Here is a 26,738-nt window from a genome sequence, read left to right as displayed (position 1 = left end):
AACCCACTCCAGTATTCTTACCTGGAGAATTCCATGGACAGAGGAGCCTGGCGAGTTACAGTCCACTGGGTCACAAAGAGCTGGACATGACTGAGCAACTAACATAGTACACAGCTTTCCTTTCACATGTTAGGCGCTGTCTCCATTAGCACGGCAGAATCTGTGACCACACAGCATAGTGATGGGTTCAAACTCTAAGAGGCAAGGGGAGATCTCCATGCTCCAGTCTCAGGAAAGCAACAAGAACAGAAAAAGCTGGCCGCATACCTAGTTCTCCAAAATAAGCTTATTCACCTGCCTATAATCCAGGCCACACATCCACCCCTAACTCCATTTTAAAAAACTTTAACTGAGCATGTGCGGCGTGCTGCGTTGCTGAGTGGACAGGCTCACGTGTGCACGTATGCACATAATGGAACAAGCGCAGCAGCCCCGATGCCTCGCCTTTGGCATTTATGAGTTTGCATCCTGACTCAGCTTCTCATTAGCTGTGTGACCGCAGACAAATTATCTGACCATTCAGGCTCCCAACTCATCTTAAAAAAAAAAAAAGTAGGTAAAGTTTGTACATATCTTATAGGGTTTTGTGAAAAGTAAATAAATTACTACATTAAGTGCTCAGAAAAATCCCAGTATTTATGATACTTGCTTAGTGCTAGTGCCTGAAACAAAGACATGGTCCCTGGACTAAAAGAGCTAGTAGATTTATCAGAATGTCAAATAAAAACAGTAAAAGCGGGTGTGGCTGCCAGTCAGAGGAAGTGGCAGGCAGAGGAAATGCACCGTTCCAGGGGGCACACAGAGACACAGGAGAACTGGAGGAGACTCCTCAACTCAAGGAGCTCTCTGAAAGGCTGAGACACACTCACAACACTCCTGCACAAGGCCACACCCTCAGCGCCGGGCCCCAGGGCTTTAGCAAACATGTATCTCTTTCAGGGACTGTAGAAAGGTGAGCCTCAGGGACACAGACATGATGGAAACACTGAAAGCATGGCCAAGGCCTGTCCTGTGCCTTTCCCCACCTCTGGACCTTCTCTGCAAATACGGATCTTCACCAACCATCGCCTTCCTGGCCTCATCTCCCCTCACGTGGAGACTCTGTACTTCCTAGTTCCTCCACTACCCTGGCAGCTGCTTCCAGGCTCTTTCTCTCACCCTCTATATGCAGGTAGCCATCACGCATCCTTCACTCCTCATGGCCCCAGAGACACTTTAAAATGAAGGATTGTCATGAAGATTAACTGAAACAAACTGTGTGCCAAGTTTGTCTGCAGAAAGTACTGGCCCAACTTAGTTCCATTCCCTTCTCTTGAGGATGCTGCCACCCTGGGACAGCTGTGCTCCACACCCTGGCATGATCTTTGAATTCTCTCTGGTCTCTGCCCACTACATTCCACCAGGGCCATGCCCCGTGCTCTACTAACCACCCATCACCCCACACGCACACACACTCTACATAAACTGCTGACAATGTGCGTTCCCAAGACAGCTCTGCTCACACCTCTCAAAAACTTTCAGCTACTCCCCAACGTGTATCACTGAAGACAGACTCCGTGTCTCAGGTGTGCATGCAAGGTTTCCGAATCTAGCCTGAACCCACCTTCCAACTTCATTCTCCCCATGACCCTCGTCTCCAGTTTAGTTAAATCACGTTTGGGGAGGTGCATCATGAAATACAGACTGTATCCAAATAAGGGGATAAAACAAAGCTTGACAAGTTCTAATTACATAATTTCAGAGACTTTCATACCTTAATATGTACCATGTCTCTTTTACATTATCCCAGGTTTATTTGGATTTCTAGTAGTCTTTATTCATGGAGTTCGAGAAACAATCTAGAACAATCTGTACCACAATGATTCTCCAGCAAGCCTGTGGAATGTACCAGTTAGGTGGGCTCAAGAGTGACTGCCATGGAGTATGGCCATAAGCATTTTAGGCATATTTGCTGTTTATGACCCTCACTGTATGCAGTTTCTGTGAAGGTATAAAGTGAAAGTGAAAGTGAAGTCACTCAGTCGTGTCCGATTCTTTGTGACCCCATGGACCATAACCTACCAGGCTCTTCTGTCCATGGGATTTTCCAGGCAAGAGTACTGGAGTGGGGTGCCATTATTGAGCCATGGATGGAATCAAATGGCCGATAGCAGTACCCCAGCAGGAATGACAAAGATTTACTTCTCACTTGACTACCAGGCTGCCTCCTTTCCCAGTCTTCCCCTCTATCCCACGCCACAGACTTTCACTCAAATCCCTACATGCTTAAATTAGCCAGCGTTGGCTTCTGAGGCTTAAATCCAAAGTACCATCACTGATGTATATAGTTCTTTGGGTCCCTGAGCAAAGTCATCCAAGTCCCCCCCGGCAAAGGAGCTCCCAGACCCCTCCCCGTGGGTACAGTACCTGTCCCGTCTGGAGTAGACCTCACAAAAGTAGGCAGCATTTTTACTGAAGCTGTGGGGTGAGTGGTGGCTCCAAGCCCTTTCTCCATCTCCTTACGAAACCGCTTAGCAATCTCCAGAAGAGTTTCATCAGAAAGACGCATGTGGTAGAGATACTGGTCAACCTGAAAAAGGGGAAAGTGAATAGTGATATATATACTAAATTAATTATGGTATTCATTTATGTCATGGAACATCATTCAGCTTCTCAAAAGGGTAAAATCTGTTAGGTACAGAAGATTATTAAAGACCGTTGAACCAGAATCTGTGACAGGACTTTGTTTAAAAAAATAAATAAATAACTAAAAATTAAAATCAGAAAAATGGTCTAATTTTATTTCTGGAGAATGGTGAAGACCAGGAGAAAGGCCAACTAGGGGGGAGGCCCATCTCTTGTCCTCTGCACTCAAGGCCAGTTGTGCCAACCCTATTGCCCCTCACCACAGGCCAAGCAGCCATCACCTCCTCCCTAGACTAATAAGCGTCCCTGATTCTACTTTTCCTTCTGCCAACCATTTTCCATCCCCAGACAGAGTCTACACTATTCCCATGCTTAAACCCTTGCTGCGACCTCCCATTGGCACCAAATCTGAAACCCTCCCAAGGCCCTACCATACAGCCTGGCCTTGCCCACTGCTCATCTTACTGGTGCCTCTGCACTCCTTGTGCAGACCAGCCTTGGCTCAGTTCCCCAACACACCAACCGTGCCCTTCCCTGCCTGCAAGACTGTTCACACAGGCCACTCAGCACCTCACTCTGCTCTTCACCTACAGATCCCTTACCAATCCTTCAGCTCTCTCTGCACAGAGGCCTTCTCGGATCTTCCTAATAAAACAATCAGCCCTCCCTGCTTTTTCTATGAACTCAGACTTTTCCCTTCACATCACCAACCTCAATTTGGAAACATACATTAGTGTCCAAATCATAAGCACCAAGGGCAAGAACCATGACTATTTGTTCACGCTTGCACCCCTGAAGCCCAGCACAGTGCGTGACACATTGACAGAGGCTTGATACACATGGTAAAGCAAAGGTCCTCCCCCATCCTCAGAGGCAGAGGCGGCTCTCCCTAGTCATTTCATTTATCTTGTTTTCAACATAAATTCCTGTGAACTTTTCCCAGATTTAACACTGGGAGAAGGAGAAACAACAGGAGTCCCCCTCAGACAGCCTGCTTCTTGAAGGCTCTCGTCTGCTCTGGCTCTGGATATTCCCAGTTTTCTTCTATCAGAAAAAGATCTGATAGAAATCCATACAAGGAGGCACTCAAGTTTCCACAATATCCCTGTTCTCAGCAGGAACATCCAGGCCAGGTGGGGTTGCTGGCCATGGAGATGGGGGTAGAATCAGGACCCTTAGACCAGGCTACAGCTATGCCCTCAAGGTATGAGGGTGGTGGGCCTGGTACTCCCAGCCTCATCAGCAAACTGGGAGGTGAAGAGACCCTGTTCTTTCCAGCTCCCAGACTTCAGGATTCCAAGGGAATCCTGCCTGGCTTGGTTTGGCTGATGACCACCACCACTGTTACTCCTGTGGGAAACAGAAGTAAACACCCACCTGTCCTTTGCCCAACTCTGACCAAGAAGCATAAACATTTATAATTAGCTTTCCCTGACAAATGTGCTCTTTAGTATTAACAGACTGTTCTATTTTCCAGCACTTTTTTTTTTCAGATCTTCTTAGAACCAAACTTTTTTGGTTCTAAGTTAAAACCAAAGGTTTTAAACAAATTTTGAAGCTTGAGATTCCCAGAGGAACAGCAAAAGTTGTTTAATACTCTAAGGAAAGAACAGACCCATTGCCCTCTTTTGGGTTGGGGGGTGGGAAGAATTAGACAGAAAGCGAGAGAAACAGTCCTGTTACTCACAAGTTCTCTCTTGCAGGCCACATCTTAACTCCCTGTGGGGTTTGGGGTCCATCCCTCTCTCCTGAGGAATTATGAGATTGGCCCTTCTCAGATCATTTCAAACATCCTGACCACTACTAATCTTTCATCATTCTTCTAAAATCCCACAAGCTGAAAGATCAGAGACTGGATAAAATGCTGAAAGAAGCTGTAAGCAAGACAAAGAAGAGACTGTGGTTAATCAGCCCACCCCTCTTCGTAACTGCATGGTTAAAATAGAACAAAATTGACAGACACAATCCTCACGTGGGATGGAAAAGGACGAAGCAGGGCTAGAGTAGTGAAAGCCCCTCAGCCACTTCTCCACTCCCTCCCCAGCCAGCAGAGGGACTAGGCTTGTCATAGAGAGTTTGAAATATTCAGAAATGAGGATATCCCCAAGTTCCCTTGCTGCCAGCATTTATTAGAGAGCTACCGTAGACATCTAACTCCTTTGGTCTAAATCAGAAAGACTTCAATCATCCACTCTATTTCCTACTTTCAGGTTCATGGCACCTCAGGTTCATGGCAAATCCTCTGTTTGCCTTAGCCTCCCAGGTCTGTGGGGCACTAGCCCCCTTCCCTGAGCAGGGTCACTGATCTGGGCTTCCTACAATACTGGGGAGCCAGGGTGTTCCTGAGGAGGTTGGCCTCCCCTACAGCGACACGTGAGGCTCCCAGGAGGAAAAAGCGTATAGTCTCAGACAAGTCCTCTCTCTCCCTATTGGCACAGTGGGAGACAAAACGCAGGAGACTCTGGGCCCAGAGCAACTATAATCACCACAGAGGCCTTCTGCTTCAGACTCAGTGACGCCTGGCTTGGCCAAGGAACACATTAGGGCTTAATGCATCTCAGTGCTAATGTACAGGTCCCAGCCACCAGACCAAGCAAAGGCTAAAGCCAAGCCACATCCAAGTACAGCCTCATAGGCAACAGTAATAACAGCAAACCCTTCAGCTAAACCTGTTCTCAAGGTCTTATACCCATTAACTCATTGAATCCTCATTACAACCCTTTTTGAGGTGTTATTTTCTCCATTCAACTGAAAGGGGAAGGCAACATGCCCCAAATCACACAGATGCAAAAGATTAAGCTGGGACTGGACGGGGCAGCCCACTGTGCTTTTGTCCACTCTACTAGATGAATGCCCCTCTCTGCTGAACAGCAAAGTCAATACGGCTCAAATGGCACTACAATGCGTGCAGGCTGGCCACATCCACTAAAGGCCATCTTCTGAACCAGTCATCCCACCACACAGACACGCACAGGGCTGCCCTGGCAGGTCAGACATATCTCTGGACATTATCATGATTTTGACACGTGACTAAGTTGGAACTCCTGCATTACTGCTGCTGCTGCTGCTGCTGCTAAGTCGCTTCAGTCGTGTCTGACTCTGTGCGACCCCATAGACGGCAGCCCACCAAGCTCCCCAGTCCCTGGGATTACTACTTTCCCAAAAAGAAGTGAGGCCCAGAAGCCTCGCTGCCACCCACTCCTGCTTCCATAGATGGCTCCAGATGTCCCTTTGTGGGAAAGCTGAGCCTGTGGTGCTGCCCTGTTAAGGAGCTGCCCTATCACTTCTTGGAGTGTGAGCTCATGTACACAAAAGACCAAGTTAGGACGGCATAATTCTACTGTGGTCATGCTTAATTTAACTTTGATGTTTAAGCTGCTACAAGGCTTGTTGGAAATCTAGTCAACACTCCTCATCCTTAACTCTCAAAAGGACCTAACAAGTTAAAGGGTCAGCCTTTACTCAAATCATGTTGCCCTTTACCCAAGAGATTATAATCATTCTTCAGTGTTCAGTAACAGATGAAAATGGTCATGATGATCACCATTACAGTAGCTAAACATTTACCAAGTATTTCTTACCTCCCAAAACCCATCCTACAAGTTTACTGACATGAAGTTCATTGTTCTTTTGTAAAACTTCTATATCCCTGTTTTATAGCTCACTTGGTGAGAAGCACAGGTGTCTGGCTCTGAAGCGAGGCCCTTCGGCCTCTCACCCTCACTTTTCCTGTGGACCCTCCTCATCTGGGTGGGGACTCTCTGCTCTGCAGCTTCTTGGATGACCTCAGTACTTGATTTATCATCAAAGTACTTTGATTTACATTTCCATCAGATGAGACCAAGAAAAAGCATACGGGACAGCTATGAAAAATGCAACTACAGCACCTTGGCCCATACTTCCTCTCTTTGGGCCATAATGATGGACATGAAGATGTATCCACCCTGAGTTTCTTAGGGCCACTAAGGAAGGAATGATTAATCACTTGATGTTATAACTTCCTAAACACACCACTGAGGCCCACCAGCCTTGGCCAGCACTGCTGCATTGAGTTGAGGGTAGCCAAGGGAAGCAGGAGTCGGAAGCAAGAAGCAGCCTCCATACGAAGACCTTTCTCCTGGATTGGGAAGGAAGTAAATCCAGAATCCCGCCAACTGTCACTCACAGTGCAACCGGAAGGAGGGAACACAAGCAAGGCCCAAAGTCATAGGAGAATGTCATTTAGGAGTTCCCAAATGTACACAGCACAGTAACACTATGGCTAAAAAATGCTAACTCTTAGAAAGAACCTTGGGGTAATGTCAATTCAAAATCCCATTGAACGTAGACAGCATTTGAGTTTATCTCCTTTGTCCCTCTCACCCCAATAGGCATCAGGCTATTGAATCTGAATGCTTCCAAGCATGACAGGCTCCTCACTTCTCAAAACTAGTTAGCTTCTACTGTTGGTCAGTTCTAGTTGTTAGAAAGTTTCTTCTCTGCAATAAATCTACTTTCTGATAACTTCTGTCTATGTTCTGCCCCTTGGGATAAAAGTTTCCGAACTTGGCTAAGAATCTCAAAGACCCATTCCAGACTAATCAACCTGACACCTTTATTACTGTCTGGGTGCTCCCCTCTCCTTGGACTGGTATCTACCTTACCAATAATGTGATAATAATGGACTGTGTTCTAGTCAACACTGTTCAAGGTCATTTGTTACCACTTGCTGCCTGGGATCTTTGAAAGTCGGTAGTTAGGACATTAGGCTAAACTGTGAAATAATTCTTCATCAATCCTGGGTGTTGAGAGTTGCAAAGACAAATTTGAACTTGTTGGGGAAAAGTTTCAGTTATTGGAAGCTATCACAGTAGAATCATTCAGGTTAGCCCTTATTTAGTAGCTGGTGGTGGGGAACTGTAGGCTGTGGCATCAGAAAAATCAGGGTTCAAATCCTGGCTCTAGCATTTGTACAGGCACCTGAGTCCCAGTTTCCTCCTTATGAAACGGGAGGACTAACACTCACAGCAGAGTCACAAGCATAAACGGCGTGGCAAATGTAAAGCTATCTGTTAATATCTAACCTTTTTGTCTATCCCCTTTCCTCTTTTTCTCCCAGACTCCCCTGTGCCAAGTGGAACCTTCAGAGGATCAAAGACATTTCTTAACCCTACTTAGTCACACTGGGATTGGCAAAACAGGAGCTGTGTCCCCAAATTCTTCCTTCTCTTTTTGTGGTGTGTGTGTGTGGCCGAACACCCTGTATCACTTCTCTTTAAATCTCTATTAGGAAAAAAGATGGAAAGGATGGGGCATTCCAGGCTGGGGACAAAGAGGCAGGCCAGAAGCAAAGCTTGGTTGCGGTATGAGAAGGTCACTTGCTTAACCAGAGGCAAGGGTGCGTATTAAACACAGATAGTAGCTTTAGACACATCTATTTAGCAATCTCAAGATTAGAAATTCCTCATTGGGCAATTGTGGTCAATTTCTTTCTTCGCATAACACACTAGTCTATGACTGCCTCCTCTCTAGAACTGTCGGTTCAGGCAAGAGAAGTTCTAAAGAGAAACTGAAAACAAGCAGGACCCTGTGGAGCCTTCCCAGGTACAAAAGCCTTTCCAAGTCCCCTGTTCATGTTTGCAGGAAAAAAGGCATCGACCTCCTAGACTTCCCCAGAGTTCTAAAGAACAGATTCAAATAGTTACTAACTAGGGAAGGGAGGGAATTTGGAAATGAAGGAGGAGCAGCCTAGAAATAACAGTGCAGCAATAAAGCAGGGTCCTGGTTCCTCCTCAAGGGATACACATAACAATTATCTCTTGAGTTCTCCTGAGTTTTTCTGCAAGAACTAAGGCCCCCATCTAGGTGGAGAATAGTAACTTCAGGCTTAGCTAAAGATAAGTAAAAGAGAGAGTGAAAAAGTTGGCTTTAAACTCAACATTCAAAAAACTAAAATAATGGCATCTGGTCCCATCACTTCATGGCAAATAGATGGGGAAACAATGGAAACAGTGACGGACTATTTTCTTGGGCTCCAAAATCACTGCAGATGGTGACCGCGGCCATGAAATTAAAAGACGCTTACTTCTTGGGAGAAAAGCTATGACAAACCTAGACAACATATTAAAAAGCAGAGACATTACTTTGCCAACAAAGGTCCATCTAGTCAAAGCAATGGTTTTTCCAGTAGTCATGTATGGATGTGAGAGTTGGACACATAAAGAAAGCTAAGTCTCAAAGAATTGATGCTTTTGAACTGTGGTGTTGGAGAAGACTCTTGAGAGTCTCTTGGACTGAAAGAAAATCAAACCAGACAATCCTAAAGGAAATCAGTCCTGAATATTCATTGGAAGGATTGATGCTGAAGCTGAAGCTCCAATACTTTGGCCACATGATGCAAAGGACTGACTCATTAGAAAAGACCCTGATGCTGAAAAAGAATGAAGGCGAGAGGAGAAGGAGACGACAGAGGATGAGATACTTGGATGGCATCACCAACTCAATGGACATGAGTCTGAGTAAGTTCCAGGAGATGGTGAAGGACAGGGAAACCTGGTATGCTGCAGTCCATGGGGTTGCAAAGAGTCAGACACGACTGAGCAACTGAACAACACAGCCAAATGGAAAGCTCATCTCCTTAAAACCACAGTTTCCTCCAGACTAGCACTAAAAGGAGAAGCTGTGTCATAGCCACAATGCAAGGAATGGAGGGAGCAGGAGATCGCTGTGGCAGAGGCTCCACTTCAAAGTGTGAAAGGGCTCAGGTGTGGCAGACACAGCCCCAGTTAGGTATGAGGAAGCCCAGAAAGGAAAGTCCTGGAGCTGAGAGCCAGAAAGGAAACTCACAGAAACTGAGGTCAGGGGAACAGCCTTGACCAAGGTCGCAGAGCTGAAACTAGAATCTGGATCACTCAGATCCCTTACTATAGTGTCAGAAATAGTAAATGACAATCCTACCCCCAAGTGTCCTCAGGAACCGTTCCACTGTCATCTTGCAGGCCAATTTCAACTGAGTGACCTTCCCTGAGACCAACCTAACAGGTCTCAGAGAGGAAATGGTCCTCATCAAACTACTTACATCCAGAAAAGAACAATATTCCAACGTTGACGGTTTGTTACATAAAGTGCCATAAATCCTACCTTGAATACCTTAAGAGGTCTCAAATATAGAAGAAACCTTAAATTTCAACATCTAAATCTGTAAGCTTCTTTTCTATCATTCAGTTGCTGAATCCCTGACCCAAGCTTCTCCCATTTTAAGCCTTTGTTGAAAATCAATTACATGCAAAGCACTATAGTATACAAGAATATAATTTTAAAAGAAATCAGTTGCAGAGATAGTGGTGATAGTTGTACAACAATGTGATGTCCTTAATGCTGCTGAATTATACATCCTAAATATATATACAGTGGGTCTTTGAACTACACGCAGGTTGGGGTGCTGACCCTCCACTGGAGACACTCCTTATATATAGTTCACATCCACAGATTCAACCGTGAATAATGCAGTGATATAGTACTATAGCACATTATTATTGAAGAAATCCACACATAAGTGGACCCGTACAGTTCAAACCCATGCTGTTCAAGGTTCAACTGATGCGCACACACACACAAATGTTTCTTAAATTTTTTTAAAGAAATCAAGATTCCTATTCTCTAGGACTTTATAAGATATAGCACAGAACTCAGCTCATTGTAGACTCAGTGTTTCTGAAATGAATGGAAGATGGGTGTTAATGTAAATTGGCCCACACGAAGTGTCACAGGTATGAGTAAGTGGCCTGTGAGACTAGCATTCAGAGGAGATGGCTTCTGGGCTGCTGCTGCTGCTGCTGCTGCTAAGTCGCTTCAGTCGTGTCCGACTCTGTGCAACCCCATAGACGGCAGCCCACCAGGCTCCGCTGTCCCTGGGATTCTCCAGGCCAGAACACTGGCATGGGTTGCCATTTCCTTCTCCAGTGCATAAAAGTGAAAAGTGAAAGTGAAGTTGCTCAGTTGTGTCCGACTCCTAGCAACCCCCTGGACTGCAGCCTACCAGGCTCCTCTGTCCATGGGATTTACCAGGCAAGAGTACTGGAGTGGGGTGCCATTGCCTTTTCCAGACTTAATCCTAGTTACCTTTAATCAAGGAGTCACAGGAAGGGAGAATCATAAAGATCATCCCATTGCATGAAATTGCTGTGTTGTTCACTGGCCAGTCAATTCCCTACAGGCAACTTACAGGGAATTTAGTGTCAGGAAGTCTTGCTGCCCAGAGTCACTGTACTTCCTGATACAGGCCAATGAAATTAAAACAACTGACTCAAGAAGAGTCGGTTTTGGTTGTTATTGTGGGTTTTTTGTGTTTTTTTTTTTTTTTTTGGCGGGGGGGGGGTGGTTTGCTTTGGCTATTAGGAAGCTCAGGGCTCTGTATTCAACTTTAATGAACTAAGTTTTAATCATTCCTGCCTGTTCCATGACTCTTATTCTAGAAGTCCTTTCAATGAAAGTTAAACCGTATCATCTAATCCTTTTAGTAAGCAGGCAGAAAATAAATAATACATGAACAAGCAAATGCTCATCAGTCATTCCTACAGGATACACCGTCCTGGTAGAAGGGCAAACTCAAGTGACCAAATTGGATAAGAAAACAACTCCATAAGCATAGTTGGCCTGAGGACACAGGGACACCCTGAGGTAGTGCTGTACTGCCAAACTGCTTTCTCCAGCCTTTGGGTATTTCTGATTTAGTACCTAGAATCTTCTCTCCAAGAGCTGCTGGATGAATACTAGCTAATTCCTATGTTTTAGATTCTTCTAGCCCCCAAGCAAACCAACTGACTGAATTTCAACTTTCCTGGCACTTTTGTACTTGTCCCGAAGATACAATCAGGTGTATAAATAATATATAAGGACAGACTCCAGGGCTCTACAACCTAGTCTCCTAGGAAGAAAGTTAGGAAGGACCACACCCCATTGAAGTGAAGGACTTTGGCTAATTCCATCTACTTTAACTCAACTACAGTGAAAACAGGGCTGGAGGGGCAGGGGCAGGGTACTTACTCTACAGCAATGAGAATGTGCCACCTGTCACTACATGCCTATGGAGATGAATCTCACAATATAAAGTTGAGTAAAAGAAGCCAGATACAGAAGGGAACAGATCATATGAGTCCATTTATAATAAGTACAGAAACAGATCTATGCCAGTAGAAGTCAGGATAGTGATTACATTTAGTGGGGGATATACTTGCTGTTGGGACTTCCCAGCTGCCGCTAGTGGTAAAGAGCCTGTCTGCCAATGCAGGAGATGTAAGAAACTCCGGTTCAAACCCTGGGTCCGATCCCTAGGTTGGGAAGATCCCCTGGAGGAGGGCATGGCAACCCACTCTAGTATTCTTGCCTGGAGAATCCCATGGACAGAGGAGCCTGGTGGGCTACAGTCCATACCATTCCACAGAGTCGGACACAGCTAAAGCAACTTAGCATGGAGCATGAAAGTGAAAGTGAGGTCGTTCAGTCGTGTCCGAATCTTTGCGACCCCGTGGACTGTAGCCCACCAGGCTCCGCTGTCCATGGGATTCTCCAGGCAAGAATACTGGAGTGGGTTGTCATTTCCTTCTCCAGGGGATCTTCCCAACCCAGGGATCAAACCCAGGTCTCCTGCATTGCAGGCAGATGCTTTAACCTCTGAGCATGGAGTATATGTAGTTGTTATTAGGGATTCCTAGGTGGTGCTAGTGGTGAAGAACCTGCCTGCCAATGCAGGAGACACACGAGATGCGGGTTCAATTCCTGGGTCAGGAATATCCCTTGGAGAAGGAAATGGCAACCCACGCCAGTATTCCTGCCTGGAGAATCCCATGGACAGAGGAGCCTGGTACAGTCCATAGGGTCGCAAAGAGCCCAACATGACTGAAGTGACTTAGCGCATACACACACACACACACACACACACACACACACGCATGCTTGCTAGTGCTGGTAATAATTTGTTACTGGATCTAGGTGGTGGTTACTTAGTGTTCTCAGTTCTCTTATACTTCACTTTAAAAATAAAGGAAGGAAAAATGACAAGGTTCTGACTAGGTCCTAGTCTTTGGCACATGGTAGGGCCAAAGAGGTCAAATCGGAGGGGAAAGTCATAACCTAAATGCAGCCACACAAAGCCTTCCGGTGACTCTATGTGCTAATATATGCTTACAACTTAGTTTTGAAAGAATTTCATGTTTTCACATTATTCCTTTGCCAGTGTTTTACTGCAAATCATTGACAAGGAAACCAAGGTCTGAAGAAGCTTCCCCAAACCATAGGCCAAGTTCCTAACAGGTCCCGTAACATCCAGGCCAGATGAATGCCCTGACCTGGGGCACAGGTGTGCACTCATCCAGGGAAAGCTAGGTAACTGCTATCTGTAACCTCATTAATACTAATGTCTTCACAGACTCCTTCTGGGAGGACCAAGTTTGTACAAACAGCAGCAGGTTTATCCTGTAAAGTTGCCAAGCCAAGGCCAGATGTTCCCGATAAGATAACAACAAAAAAAAGGATGAGTTGGGGAGGAAAAGACACAGTAGATTCTGCATTCTTTAAGGCTCCTGTCCTCTGAAATGCAGCTAACCAAAAGCTACAGATCTGCCTTGACACTTTTTAGATGGGACAAAGCAGACCCCCACTAGGGTCATCATGCCACCTCAGGGAGATGGCAGCTGACACACTCACAGCCTGGAGGGCAGGGTGAGTGTGGAGCCAGGCTCACAGGCCACTCCTCCAGGATCCTGCTGCGCGTGAGCCACAGGGTTTCCTGTTCTTCCAGTTCTTGCTCTCAGCTGCATCAAGTTACAGCCAGACAGACTGCAGGCAACAGCACCTGTCAGGGGGCCAGGAGACAGGCCTTTGGATCCCTGTCCTATCCTCAGACTATAGGACATCAGTTCAAAGGAATAACATGTCCCAGGTGTGCATGACCCTGCAACAGTTCTTTTTCCCACACATACTGACTGCTAAATTGAGTGTGCCAGGCACTTAGGATACTGGGATAAAGGAGATCCTTCTGCCTGCAAGTGCTCAGACTATCAGTAGGAGGCAAATATGTCAACAACTAATTACAAACTGAGGCAGTAAGGACAGATGGTAAGCAGTTTCTTTCACTACAATAAGATATAGATTCACAATCACTTAAACCGCACACATCAATACAATTCTGAGTTGTTGTTTTTTTTTTCTTGAAAAGGTTAGAGATGTGTGTTGACCCTGTACCTAGAATGTTCTCCTACTCTGGCCTAACAAACTCCCAGTTGTTCTTCAGGGGCCCAATACAAATGGCCCCTCCACAGATATCTTCCCCAAGTTCCCAGCTGGTTATACCAGCTTTTGACTAAAAAGCGTCTCTTGCTGTCACTGGTCCCAGAGGACTGCAGGCACTGACTGCAGGTTCTCAACTTCGTGTCTGTGATACCAGCCTTATTTCAGTATTGAGATACAGCAGGCGCTCCAGACACGACTGTTATGGGGACACAGAGGGGCAAAGGGAACACCAAGGAGCAGAGTCAGAGAGTAACCAGCGCTGGCCACCGCAGACTGCCCCGGTGCTCAGAGCCTGGCCTTGTTCTTCAGGCCTGGGCCCACGGTGCATGCGATCCTGGCCGCAGAGCTTCCTCTCCGTCTACCTGGCTGCCCTGGCCTGTCCCCCAGATCCCTTACTCTGCCTCCTCTGGACAGCCCTATCTCAGGGACCAGACTCTGCGCCTGAGCCCAAATTCCCACAGGGGGATCTAAACTCCCCATTCCTGTGTGCTGCCCACTGTCACTTGCTGGATCAAACCCCTCTGGGTCTGTCCCTTTGTACCATGTCCAGCCCCAGACCTTCCCACCCACCCTTGTCACACCCACCATAAGCAGGGCAACCACATATCCCAGTTTGCCCAGGATAATCCACCCAGTGTGGTAGCAGCATAACTGTTAACAATGTCCCCTTTTACTCTCAAGTGATACAGTCTGGACAAAAAAAATACGGGGTTATCATAGGAATAGGCCACAGAGCAAATTCTGCTTGTGGTTCTTGGGGAGCCTACATCTGAATGATGGGAAGAGCTCACGCTCACTGCTGAAAGGAAACAGGATGGGGCAGGGCGTGGAACTGGGTTCCTGGCTGGTCCCTTAGTACAAGACACCTGGTTTCCTCACCTGTAAAATGAAGGGTTTGGACAAATGAGCTCAAAGGTCTCTTTCAATGGACACCAACTTCATAACCCCATGAAACTGAAAGACAATTGGCCGTCCCTAGTTGTCCCAGGCAGCCCCATGCTGGGGCCAGAGGCCAGGGCTCCTGAATCAGACCGCCTGGGTTTGAATTCTGGCTTGCCCTTGAGCAAGGCACTGCCCTTTCTGTGTCTTGATGTCTTCCTCTGACTAATAGGCAGCAATAATGGCTATCCTGGAGGCTGCCTGAGGTGGCCTGAGTTGTGGTCAAGTTCCTAGACAGAGTCCAGCACTTAGTAAGTGGTGCACGTTTGCTATTTTAAGGCCTTTGGGAATTAAGGGGAAAAGCGAACTGATAGGAAATGGCTGGAAGACTTCATTAGAAGCGGTTGAAACAGGAAAATTTGGGAGGAAAAAGTCCTTCAAAGGGGAAAAAGGAAAAGTGACAGCTTCAACTTCCCTTATTTAGCCCAAATTAAAGCTGTTCAATAGCTTATCTGGCTTCATTCCTTTATCAGACAATATGGAGATGCCAGAAGGAAGAAGTTGGGAATAAAGCCTTCCAAGAACATAGACCATATCCAAGCCTCCAGGACAGGGCTGCTAAGCTGAGGAGAGAGAAGTAGGCTGGGTGGGTAGGTACCAAGGTTTCCCAGAGCCAGGTCCTCAGACCTGACTCACTCTCTTCATTAACTCAAAGATTACTCTGCCAACAAAGGTCCATATAGTCAAGGCTATAGTCTTCCCAGTGGTCAGATACGGTTGTGAGAGCTGGACCATAAAGAAGGCAGAGTGCCAAAGAATTGATGCCTTCGAACTGTGGTGCTGGAGAAGACACTTGTGAGTCCCTAGGACAGCAAGAAGATCAAACCAGTCAAACAAAATCTTTTATTTTAAAAGGAAATCAACCCTGAATACTCATTGGAAGGACTGATGCTAAAGCTGAAGCTCCAGTATTTTGGTCATCTGATGCAAATAGCCAACTCATCGGAAAAGTCCCTGATGCTGGGAAAGATTGACAGCAGAAGAAGAGGGCATCAGAGGATGAGATGACTGGATGGCATCACTGATGCCATGGACAAGAACTTGGGCACACTTAGGGAGATGGTGAGGAAAGGGGGGCCTGGCATGCTACAGTCCATGGGGTCCCAAAGAGTCACACATGACTGGGCGACTGAACAACGACAACAGCGCCGCTCCAGGGAAGGACTATTAAGGAAGTGCTTGGAGACCCACAGACAACAGTGCAAAAATCATGGCACTTCCGGGGGAAAGGAGATTTTCTAGCCATGACAAGAGGCTGTACAGGAATGGGACAAGTAGAGCGTGGGTCCCACACAGAGGGTCCTCTCTGGCTTTGTCAAGAACCCCAGGCACCCTAATGTCAGAAGAGGCCAAACTAGACAGCCCCAAATCTATATATGAAGGGCAAAGATCTCTTTGCTGAGAACCAAGATGTCCAGGGACTCTATACTCAATGTGCCAAAAAAAAAGGGGGGGGGGGGGAGAATGACCATTCACTTCACTGAAACTCCAGTGTCAGTGCGGCTGAAACCTACTGTGACCCAGCTCTATGACTCAATAGCACAAGGCACCTCAAGTGGTTCCCCCAGTGGGAAGCCAGAGTCTGCGGCAGATTGAGGAAGTGTGAGCAAGCATCTCACAAGCCAACTTCAGCATGCGTGGCCTCAGCAACTGCCCTTGGAACCTCTGCAATTCTGCCCTCCAGGGGAGGTACCAACAGAAAGGGGACCAGGCTTCTACAAGGAAAAGAGGTTTGAACTAATGCTATGACTATTCAGTGCAACTGTGTCTCTCATGACTTCCCAAGGAGAACGCTTCAACTAAGGCACACCAAAACAGCCCAGGCATCCCAAAGACCCACCCACCCAATGGGGTTGCTACTTCCTCCCCAGAGGATCAGGAGGAAAACAAGTTAGAAGAAGAGTTCAAAAGTGAGTCTCCTCTGCCCGGGGAAAGAGAAGGTTTTAGGAGTTGGAGGGAACAGTGAGGACGCTTCCTTATTCCTCACCTTTAGGAACTTTCCAGCCTATCCTCCCTGTCCTCTGCTCTAATCTGACATCAGACAGAGAACATAAATGGGCCAGAACCCACCTGCCCTGAAAGCTCTTAGAAACAGGGCCTCCTTTGCTCCCACCCAGTTGGGCAGCACAGCTGGGTATCTGAGAATGTCTTATGTACTCATATTTGACAGCTGTCTAGGAAATCCCACAGACAGAGGAACCTGGCGGGGGCTACAGTCCATGGGGTAGCAATAAGAGGACACAACTCAGTCACTAAACCACCATCATCAATATCTGACACATTAAGTGTTGACTTAATGGTACAACTCTAAGAACTTTACATATATTCACTCTCTTAAATCCTTACAAAGAACCTATTAAGGTGTTATCCACTCTCCATTTCACAAGTAGAAGAAACTGAGGTCTAGAGAGGTTAAATAACTGGCCCAAGTTCACACAGCTGGTTTGTGAGGAGCCAGGATTCAACCCCAGGAAGCCTGGCTCTACTTCACCATGGAGACCCTCCCAGAGACTGCTGGACTATCCCTCAGTGGGCACCAACAGCCCCTTTCCTCTGTCCCCAGCAATAGCAGTTCCACCACCTCACAGGCCTGTCTTGCTCAGAAGCCTGGCAATGCCTGGCCTACAGGGAAACCCCAACAAAAGTCAGGGTGAGATTCTCCGGGGGTCAGCTGAGCAAACTTCTCTCCCACGGCTTTCTGGAGTGCTTACATTGCCCACAGTTTTCTGGTTGAAGACAGAAAAACAGTAACTCAGGTAACCCACACTTCAGCCAGGGGCCATGGACAATTACTGTGGTCTGCAGGCCTCACTGTAAATTCACCTTTTGTAAAAGGCCACGTCCCCCCATGACTATCCCATGACATGGGACACTGAGAGCGAAGAACTATGGTCCTCATCACAGCTGCTACTAAGTAGTATGACCATTTGGCGATGCACTATAATACTAAAATGAGGGATAGACTACTCTATTTGATGCAGCTTCTACTGATGTAGCTTCTCAATCCATAGATACTTGAGGTCAAAAAAGTCTTTTTTTTTTTTTTTTGCAGGGGAGGGGAACCTGTCCTGGGCATTGTAGGATGTTTAGCACCATCCTTTGCCTCTGCTTACTAGATGCAATAACACATCTTCATCCACCTGCTTATAACAACCAAAAATGTCTCCAGACAACACCAAAGTACACCTGGGGGGCAAAATCACTAATAGTTGAAAACCATTGCTCTAAAGGAGTAGTTTAAAAACTAATAAACAAAAAACACAGTCTTTGCCCCTGTAAATTGGACTAGGAGAAAAACTCATGCTCTTTATGATAGACTAGGTAGCCCCTCACAAGATTATCCAGCCCAAAATGTCAACAGCGCTGAGGCTGAGAGAACTGCTTTAAAAGTAACCAGAAATAGCCACCTGTGATCTATGGCGTGAGATATTAACTCACAGCCAATGAACTCTGATTTGCTTCGCCAGGTCTCCAACACAACTGCTTTGGAAAGTCGAAGATAACATGCAGTGTTGGAAAACAAACCAAACTTGCTGACTTCAAAACTTAACAGTGATAAAGAGGAACCAGTTATCAGGAGTCATCTTTTAAACCGGAAGTATCTGAACAAAGGAAGCCGGTTTTCTGGGGTTCCTGAGCTCTTTTAATGTATCAGATCTCCTTACTAAGGCTGCTAGTTTTTGAGAAACCTGTTAGGCCTTGTGCTGTTTTGAGGCCCCCTGGAAAATGGCCCCTGCCTGCCTTCAAACTCTTCAGGGTGATAGAAAAGTTCAACTTTGAAAAGTGATACATAAAAATATATATTGGCTTTGTCTGAGGAGGCTCATTCAGGAGTAAAGAAAAAAGTGCTTCTTGGCCACTCTCTGAAACATAAATTTGACAATACAAAACAAATGGATGATGAGTAAAAGCTACAAAGTAACATTGTAAAAATTTTTTCCAAAAAAAATTTAAATAAATTTAAAAAGCATATTAAAAAAGTTACAAAACATTCCTGTTAGCATCACCTGTCTTCTGAGCAGGAAAGGGGCTTAGTATTAAGATACTAAGTACTAAGTTAGAGTTGACCAAATGGGCCAAATTGTACCTACTTGTCAATGTCAGTTAACTCAGCCAAAAATAATCTCGTGTGTGTCTGGGCTAAGTTGTTTCAGTCCTGTCCAAGATTCCACGGACAGAGGAGCCCGCCAGGCTCCTCTGTCCACAAGATTCTCCAGGCAAGAATACTGGCATGGGCTGCCATTCCCTTCTCCAGGGGATCTTCCCACACTTTTACTCCCACACTTTCATCCCCTATCTGAAGATTAATGACACAGAGTAGGTGCTCAAAACTACCAGTCAACTCCCCATCCCATGGGAATAACTCCCACAGCCCTTCAGCAGATGTGAAGTATCTATTCCTGGAGCCTTATCTCACCAGAGAGCTGAAAGGTGTCTTAGTCTCAGTTTTTGACATACTATCTACAGGGCCTTGTACACACAGCAGATTCTCAAAAAACATTAAACTCTCATCTCTCGGGGGTTCCATTAAACCTTTCCAAGATATTTCCCCCTCTCATTAAGTTCAGAATTGAAAGCTACCCTTCATTAATCTAGTGAAGAGCCTAAATTAACTATCTGTATTCCAAGACTGCGTGTCACCAGTCTATGCATATTAAAATAACTGGTTAGTGACTAAATGCTTTCTTCATTTCACTCCCATGGTAAATCCTGATTCTCATCCTTAGGAGACCAAAAAACCCTCTATCTTATATATTAATTATAGTTCAATTAATTAAAAGAATCCTCTAAGTCTCCAGACAGGACACAAACCTTTGACTGCTAGAAGACAGGAAACACTTGTCTCTCTCCTTCCAACTCTGGGCCACCCTTTCTCAGGATGAGCCTCACACCATGCCTCAGGCCTTGATGAGGGAATAGCTCCCGATCCAATAGTCCGCCCTTCCACTCCCCCTTCAGTCCAGTGCCAGCACTTCCCCCAGCTGCCTCTCACCCTCCTCCTCTTCCTGCAGCAGTTACTCAGGTTCTTTTTCCAGAAGGGTCTACTCCTTCATTCTTGCATTCACTGAGCACCTCACTAGTGGCTACAAACAGGCTATAACGGTGAACAGCTAGGATTCTCCATTCTCGGAAACTACCAACTCCAGTGTACAATGGGATGACACAAACGCCACACAAAAGCACCTAGTGTGAACAGGTGTGACACGTAAGGGGAATGGAGATGCAAGTCTCTGGGGAATGGAAGATAGAGAAGATGAGGCTGATGTGGGAGCTGGGGTCAGAGGGCAATCAGTGCACAGTCTTTTTTTTAAGTATAATTGATTTACAATGTTGCGTTAGTTTCTGGTATACAGCAAAGTAATTCAGATAAATATATATGCTTTTTCACATTCTCTTCCTTTATGGTTTATTATAGGATATTGTTTAAAGCATTTTTAAAAACGTATTCATTTATTTATTTTTGGTCATGCTGGCTGTCTGATACTGCACAGGTTTTTCTCCAGTTTCCCGGAGCAGCACGTGGCCTTCTCATCGCTGTGGCTGCTCCTGTGGCGTGCAGGCTTCAGTAGCTGCAGTACACGGGCTCAGCAGTTGCGGCTCCCGGGCTCTAGAGCACAGGCTCAATAGTCGTGGTGAATGAGCCTAGTTGCTCCGCCACATGTGGGGTCTTCGGGGATTGGGGATCAAGCCCATGTCCTCTCCATTGGCAGGAGGATTGTTTACCACTGAGCCACGAGAGAACCCCTATTACAGAATATTGAATATAGTTCCTGTGCTATACAATGGGCCCTCGTTTATCTATTTCATATATAGCTTGTATCTGCTAACCACAAACTCCTAGTTTACCCTTCCCCACTCCTTCTCCCCTTTGGTAACCGTAAGTCTGTTTTCTGTCTGTGAGTCTGTTTGTTTCACAAGTCCATTTCTGTCATATTTTAGATCCCACATATAAAGTGAGGGCTTCCCTGGTGGCTCAGAGGTTAAAGCATCTGCCTCCAATGCGGGAGACCCGGGTTCGATCCCTGGGTTGGGAAGATCCCCTGGAGAAGGAAATGGCAACCCACTCCAGTACTCTTGCCTGGAGAATCCCATGGACGGAGAAGTCCATGGGGTCACAAAGAGTCAGACACGACTGAGCGACTTCACCTCACCTTACCTTACCTTACATATAAAGTGATAGTACAAGGGCTTAAAAGGCTTCTGAAATGATCTAGTCCAACTCTAGAAAGAGACTAGAAACAAACCCCATGAGGCCTCTGAAGCAACCCAGGAACCAGCTGACAAAGGTATGGCAATCAGAAAGGAAATTCAATTAAATGAGTCCAGGGATCCCAACCAGAAAAGTCAGAGTACTGGTGCCATTAATCTGACCAAGAAGAGAGTTAGCTGCATTCCTGGACATGCTGGATGAAGGTGCTGCCAGTGTCCAAAAGTGAACACAGACATAGACCAGGATGGAGCCTTCTAATGGTCCCAGAGGCAGGGAGTGTGGTCATGAGCAGGGGCCTCTGGAACCCAACTGGCTTGGCTTCAATTCCCTGCTCTCACAAAAAAGTTAGTGACCTTGAACAAGCCACATGTGCCTCAATTGCTTACCAGTAAAACAGCGATGCTGATAATAGTATCTACTTCATGGTGTTGCTGTGAATGTTAATGAGCAGCTGTAAAGAGTAAATGCTAATAACAAGTGTAAAGAACTTAAAACTGCCTAGTACACAGTAGATGCTATATGCGTTTGCTCTTGAGTTTCAAACTGTCAAATCAGCAAAAGTGAGCAAATAACCCTTACTCTCCCTGGTGGCTCAGAGGTTAAAGCGTCTGCCCATGATGCAGGAGACTCGGGTTCAATCCCTGGGTAGGGAAGATCCCCTGGAGAAGGAAATGGCAACCCACTCTAGTACTCTTGCCTGGAGAATCCCACGGATGGAGGAGCCTGGTAGGCTACAGTCCACGGGGTCGCAAAGACTCGGACACGACGGAGCAACTTCACTTCACTTCACTCCTAACAGCACAAAACACTGGACTTGTCTATCAGCAGACAAGTGATTCCAACGGAGCTAATTTTGGGCAGATGAACCTAAACTTTCCCTGCCTCAGACTATAACCCAGAATATATAAAATGATAGAGATTTCAGCAGAGTTCAAATGAAGGCCTTTTCAAAAAACTCTAAAATTCAAGCTTCCACCTTCTCTCCTAATTCTTCCTTCAAGGATCAACTTTTAAGAGTTTAAGAGTCACTGCTCTATGTTCCCAGGTGGCACTAGCGATAAAGAACCTTCCTGCCATTGCTGGAGACATAAGAGACATGGTTTAAAAGATGTATACAAAATATTCTTTCTGATTCTCTTCCTATTTCCCAAGTGTAGCTGGAATCAAACAGCTTTGCTCACCTAAGTTCAGTTCAGTTAGGTTGCTCAGTCGTGTTCAATTCTTTGCAACCCCAGGAACTATAGCATGCTAGGCTTCCCTGTCCATCACCAACTCCCAGAGCTTGCTCAAACTCATATCCATTGAGTCGGTGATGCCATCCAACTATCTCATCCTCTGTCGTCCCCTTCTCTTCCTGCCTTCAATCTTTCCCAGCATCAGGGTCTTTTCCAATGAGTCAGTTCTTTGCATCAGGTGGCCAAAGTATTGCAGTTTTAGCTTCAGCATCAGTTCTTCCAATGAATATTCTGGACTGATTTCCTTTAGGATTGACTGGTTGGAACTCCTTGCAGTCCAAGAGACTCTCAAGAGTCTTGTCCAATACCACAGTTCAAAAGCATCAATTCTTCAGCACTCAGCTTTCTTTATAGTCCAACTCTCACATCCATACACGACTACTGGAAAAACCATAGCTTTGACTAGACGGATCTTTGTTGGCAAAGTAATGTCTCTGCTTTTTAATATGCTGTCTCGGTTGGTCATAGCTTTTTTTCCAAGGAGCAAGCGTCTTTTAATTTGATGGCTGCAGTCACCATCTGCAGTGATTTTGGAACCCAAGAAAATAAAGTCTCTCACTGTTTCCATTGTTTCCCCATCTATTTGCCATGAAGTGATGGGACTGGATGCCATGATCTTTGTTTTCTGAATGTTGAGTTTCAAGCCAACATTTTCACTCTCATCTTTTCTCTCCAACTTTTTTACTGCTCACCTAATCTGGGAGACTGAACAACAGACTGGTTCCAAACAGGGAAAGGAGTATGTCAAGGCTGTATATTGTCACCCTGCTTATTTAACTTATATGCAGAGTACATCATGAGAAATGCCAGGCTGGTAGAAGCACAAGCTGGAATCAAGATTGCCGGGAGAAATATCAATAACCTCAGATATACAGATGACACCACCCTTATGGCAGAAACTGAAGAGGAACTAAAAAGCCTCTTGATGAAAGTGAAAGAGGAGAGTACTTTAGGGCCACTTCATGAGAAGAGTTGACTCATTGGAAAAGACCCTGATGCTGGGAGGGATTGGGGGCAGGAGGAAAATGGGATGACAGAGGATGAGATGGTTGGATGTCATCACCGACTCGATGGACATGAGTTTGGGTAAACTCTGGGAGTTGGTGATGGACACGGAGGCCTGGCGTGCTGCGATTCATGGGGTCGCAAAGAAGTCAGACACAACTGAGAGACTGAACTGAACTGAACTGAACTGAAACTCCAGCTTCCGCAACTGCTGAGTTAAGGCCTGACTCAATTCTGCCCCCACTGGTAATTTAGAGGAAATACACCCAAGCGTCCCTGAGGCACTCCACTCGCTGAAAGGTAGCTGCAAGAGCAGAGAATCTCACAATAAAGAACTTTTTACGTTGTTGTGCTTAATCATCACAACTTCCTAAAGTGGAGAAACTTGACGTTTATCACTCTTGTTTTACAAATTAAAAAAAAAAAAAAGGTTGGCGGTCCAAAGAACCACAGTGACTTGCTCAGGGTCCTGTGGTTAATAAACCACAAAACAGAGATTAGAACTCATTTCTACACAACTTGGGTAATTCTCTTTACAACCTGGGACTAAAGGGATGACCACTCCCCATTCCAGGCCAGTAAGGTTCCAGTCCTAGCTTTCATCCTCTGGCTTGGGGGAGGGTAAATTTGTGGACCTAGGTTCCATCCTCTGAACAAGGAGTGAGTAAATTTAGAAGTCCTGGGGCAATACTTCACCCAAAAGAGAAGACCGCCTCTGAATTAATAACCCTCCAGCTTAAAGGAAATCAACCTTGAATATTCATCAAAAGGCGGGCTGCTGAACCTGAAGCTCCAACACCTTTGGCCACCTGATGCAGAGTCAACTCATCAGCAAGACCCTGATGCTGGGAAAGTCTAAAGGCAAAAGCGGTGGCAGAGAATGAGACAGTAAGATAGCATCACCAATTTGTGCATGCTTAGTTGTTCAGACATGTCCAACTCTGCTACCCCATGGACTGTAGCCCATGAGTTTACAACCAGGCTCCTCTGTCCATGAAATTTTCCAGGTAAGAATACTGGAGCAGGCTACCATTTCCTCCTCCAGGGGGTCTTCCCGACTCAGGTAATTTAGTGGAATTACCTAAATTTAGAGAAATCACACATCTTTTGCGTCTCCCGCATTGGCAGGCAGATTCTTTACCACTGAGCCACCTGGGAAGCCCCAGCATCACCAACTTAATGGACATGAATTTGAGCAAACTCTGGGAGACAGTGAAGGACAGAGGAGCCTGGCATCCTGAAGTTGCAGAGTCGGACACGACAACAGCAAGCTTTGAATTCTAGGACTTGCCAAGAAATGACAGTCTTCCACAAGGGTTAACTCACTTCTTGGGCAAATAAGCCGAAAGCTAAGGTCCTGCCTCTGACAGACAGGTACTCAACTAAACGAGATGCCGTCTGCTCCCTACTCCAGTTTGAGGCTGGGAAACTTCGTGTTATATTGGAATTCATCTGCCACGGCTCTGAAAACACTGTGATGGCAACCCACCATCCTCTCCTTCGCTCTCAGGATCAACCCGAAAGAGAGTATGAGCAGGTCGTCCCACAGAAAGATAATGTCAAAACATTTTCCCCAAAATGTGTTCCCACTAAGACAGAAATTTCAAGTATGTAATTGAGCAACGTTCCGTCATTGACTCACAGATCTGGACACCCTCCACCCCCGCCCACCCCTTCGTCTCAAATCCTAGCTGAGGCCCAGGGCAGGAGCCAATCCCCGCAATCTCGAGCATTTCAGAAACTCAATTCTCCCCCAGAGAGCGCCTGGGGCCCTGGCTAGCCCCACCCCCACTCCATACCCAGAGGCACAGAGAGCGAGGCTCCCCGGAGTAAAAGATCTGGCCCGAAAAAGAGCTCGGATTTGGGGGCACTGCTGAGAGAGAAAGTGGGCAGACTGGTCAAGGCCTACAACTTAAAAAGGCTCGTTTCCAGAAAGACAAAAATCCCCAGGAAGACGGCAAAGGACCGAGGGGGTTGTGGAGTTGGTCCTCTTGGAGAAACTTTTGGGAACATCAAAAGTAATATCCAAAGTCCGGCCCCCATTTGGAGGCAGGACCGGGGGTGGGATACTCGAGGCGGGGCGGTCCGGGGCCAGACGCTGGGGATGAGGGGAGGAGGGGGTGTACGTCCCTAGCGGAGCCTCGGTTCCGGGCGCCTCAGTTCCGGAAAAGGGGCGCGGCGGGCGACGTTCCTCTGCCCATTTTCCAGCTTCTTCCCGTGTGGTCTTTTCCCACGAGGCCGTGAGGAACGCTAGAGGGAATCGTAGGTCCCCGAAATGCCGTCTTTAGCGCCGGAGGAGCCCAGGCAGCCGAGTCTTCTCCCCCGACCCCGCCACGATTCTCCCCACGTGCTCCGGCCGGAACACAGGCTGCGAACGGGGGGTTCCTCCCACGTGGAACCTGCAGTCACAGACTACGTGCAGGGTGGCCCGCCCCTCCAGGGGCGGGCGGTGGGGGGAAGCGCGAGCGCGAGTGCGCTCGGGATAGCAGAGAGGGAGAGGCGGGCGGTGCACGAGCCCCGGAGCCTCGCAGGCGCGCACACGCCTGCCGGTGCCTAGCGGACGTGGCTCCTCCAGCCCAGGGCTTTTCCCCGCCGTCCTGGTATTTTCCGCGTCCACGGCCCAGAATGGGGAGAAAGCGGGTCCCCGCACGGTCTAAGAGGAGATTCCTAGTCGGCCGGGACCCCGGAGAGAGAGCCGCGGACAAAGTAAGGTTCTCAGAGGCGAGCCAGGCGCCCCTTGCTTACCTTCTGCACTTGGTCGTGGTTGAGCTCCGTAAAGAAGTAGGCGAGCAGATGTGAGGCAATCATCCTGCCAACTCCCGACGGGACAGAGTTGGGAAACCGAGGCCGGAGCGCGTGCGGGGTAGGAGAGTGCGGCGATCGGACCGCTTTGTACCTGGACTTGGCGGCCCGGCCGGGATTGGTGAGTCCGGGAGGCACACAAAGAAAGCACACGATGGCGCGCCCGGCTGGAGGGTTTCGGGTCTCTAAAAACAGGTTTTGGTGGTCGCAACTGCTGAAAGACCAAGAATCACTCCAGGCGACGTGTTGGGATGTCCCACTGTCAAAGTACTAACTTCAGCCACAAGATCCCTAAGGCTCAACTTGAGAAAGAATCGAAGTCCGGCTTCACTAGGGCGACCGGGTCTCTCTGGCTCATACGTGGGCTGCGTTCGCCCGCGGATCCTCTCGGCTAGGTGTCACGGCGGTGCTAGCGGCGGGCTGGGACTCCTGTGCTGGAGTTTCGTGCAACAATGTGGCTTATTGAGGGATTGCCGGCTCGCGGGCCGCCGGGTCAGTGACGCGCGCACGCCCATTGGCTGCGCGGGGAGGGTGTGTGCGCCTACGGGCCGCCCCCCGCCGCGGCGCAGCCAGTCGGAGCTTACGGCCCGCGGGCGCGGCCGCTCAGACACGGAGTGGGCCAGCTGAAGGGGCGCGCCTGGGGCTGGGGGCGG

At 47.2% G+C, this 26,738-nt stretch overlaps 1 protein-coding gene across 1 annotated transcript in view; it reads right to left on the bottom strand.

Moving 5' to 3' along the window:
• Positions 1–26,091, bottom strand: part of HK2 (hexokinase 2) — a 66,572-nt gene extending 40,481 nt beyond the window's left edge. Inside the window, exons 1-2 of the mRNA XM_068978491.1 lie at positions 26,029–26,091; positions 2,407–2,569 (exon numbers count right to left, since the gene is read on the bottom strand). Coding sequence (XP_068834592.1) covers positions 2,407–2,569; positions 26,029–26,091 — 226 coding nt within the window. The remainder of the gene's footprint in view (positions 1–2,406; positions 2,570–26,028) is intronic.
• Between the last annotated feature and the right edge of the window lie 647 nt (positions 26,092–26,738).

This window comes from Capricornis sumatraensis, chromosome 1, assembly GCF_032405125.1.
Source record: "Capricornis sumatraensis isolate serow.1 chromosome 1, serow.2, whole genome shotgun sequence".
Lineage (NCBI taxonomy): Eukaryota > Metazoa > Chordata > Mammalia > Artiodactyla > Bovidae > Capricornis > Capricornis sumatraensis.
Note: the sequence above shows the minus strand (reverse complement) of the source record. Positions and strands in the feature narration are given on the sequence as shown.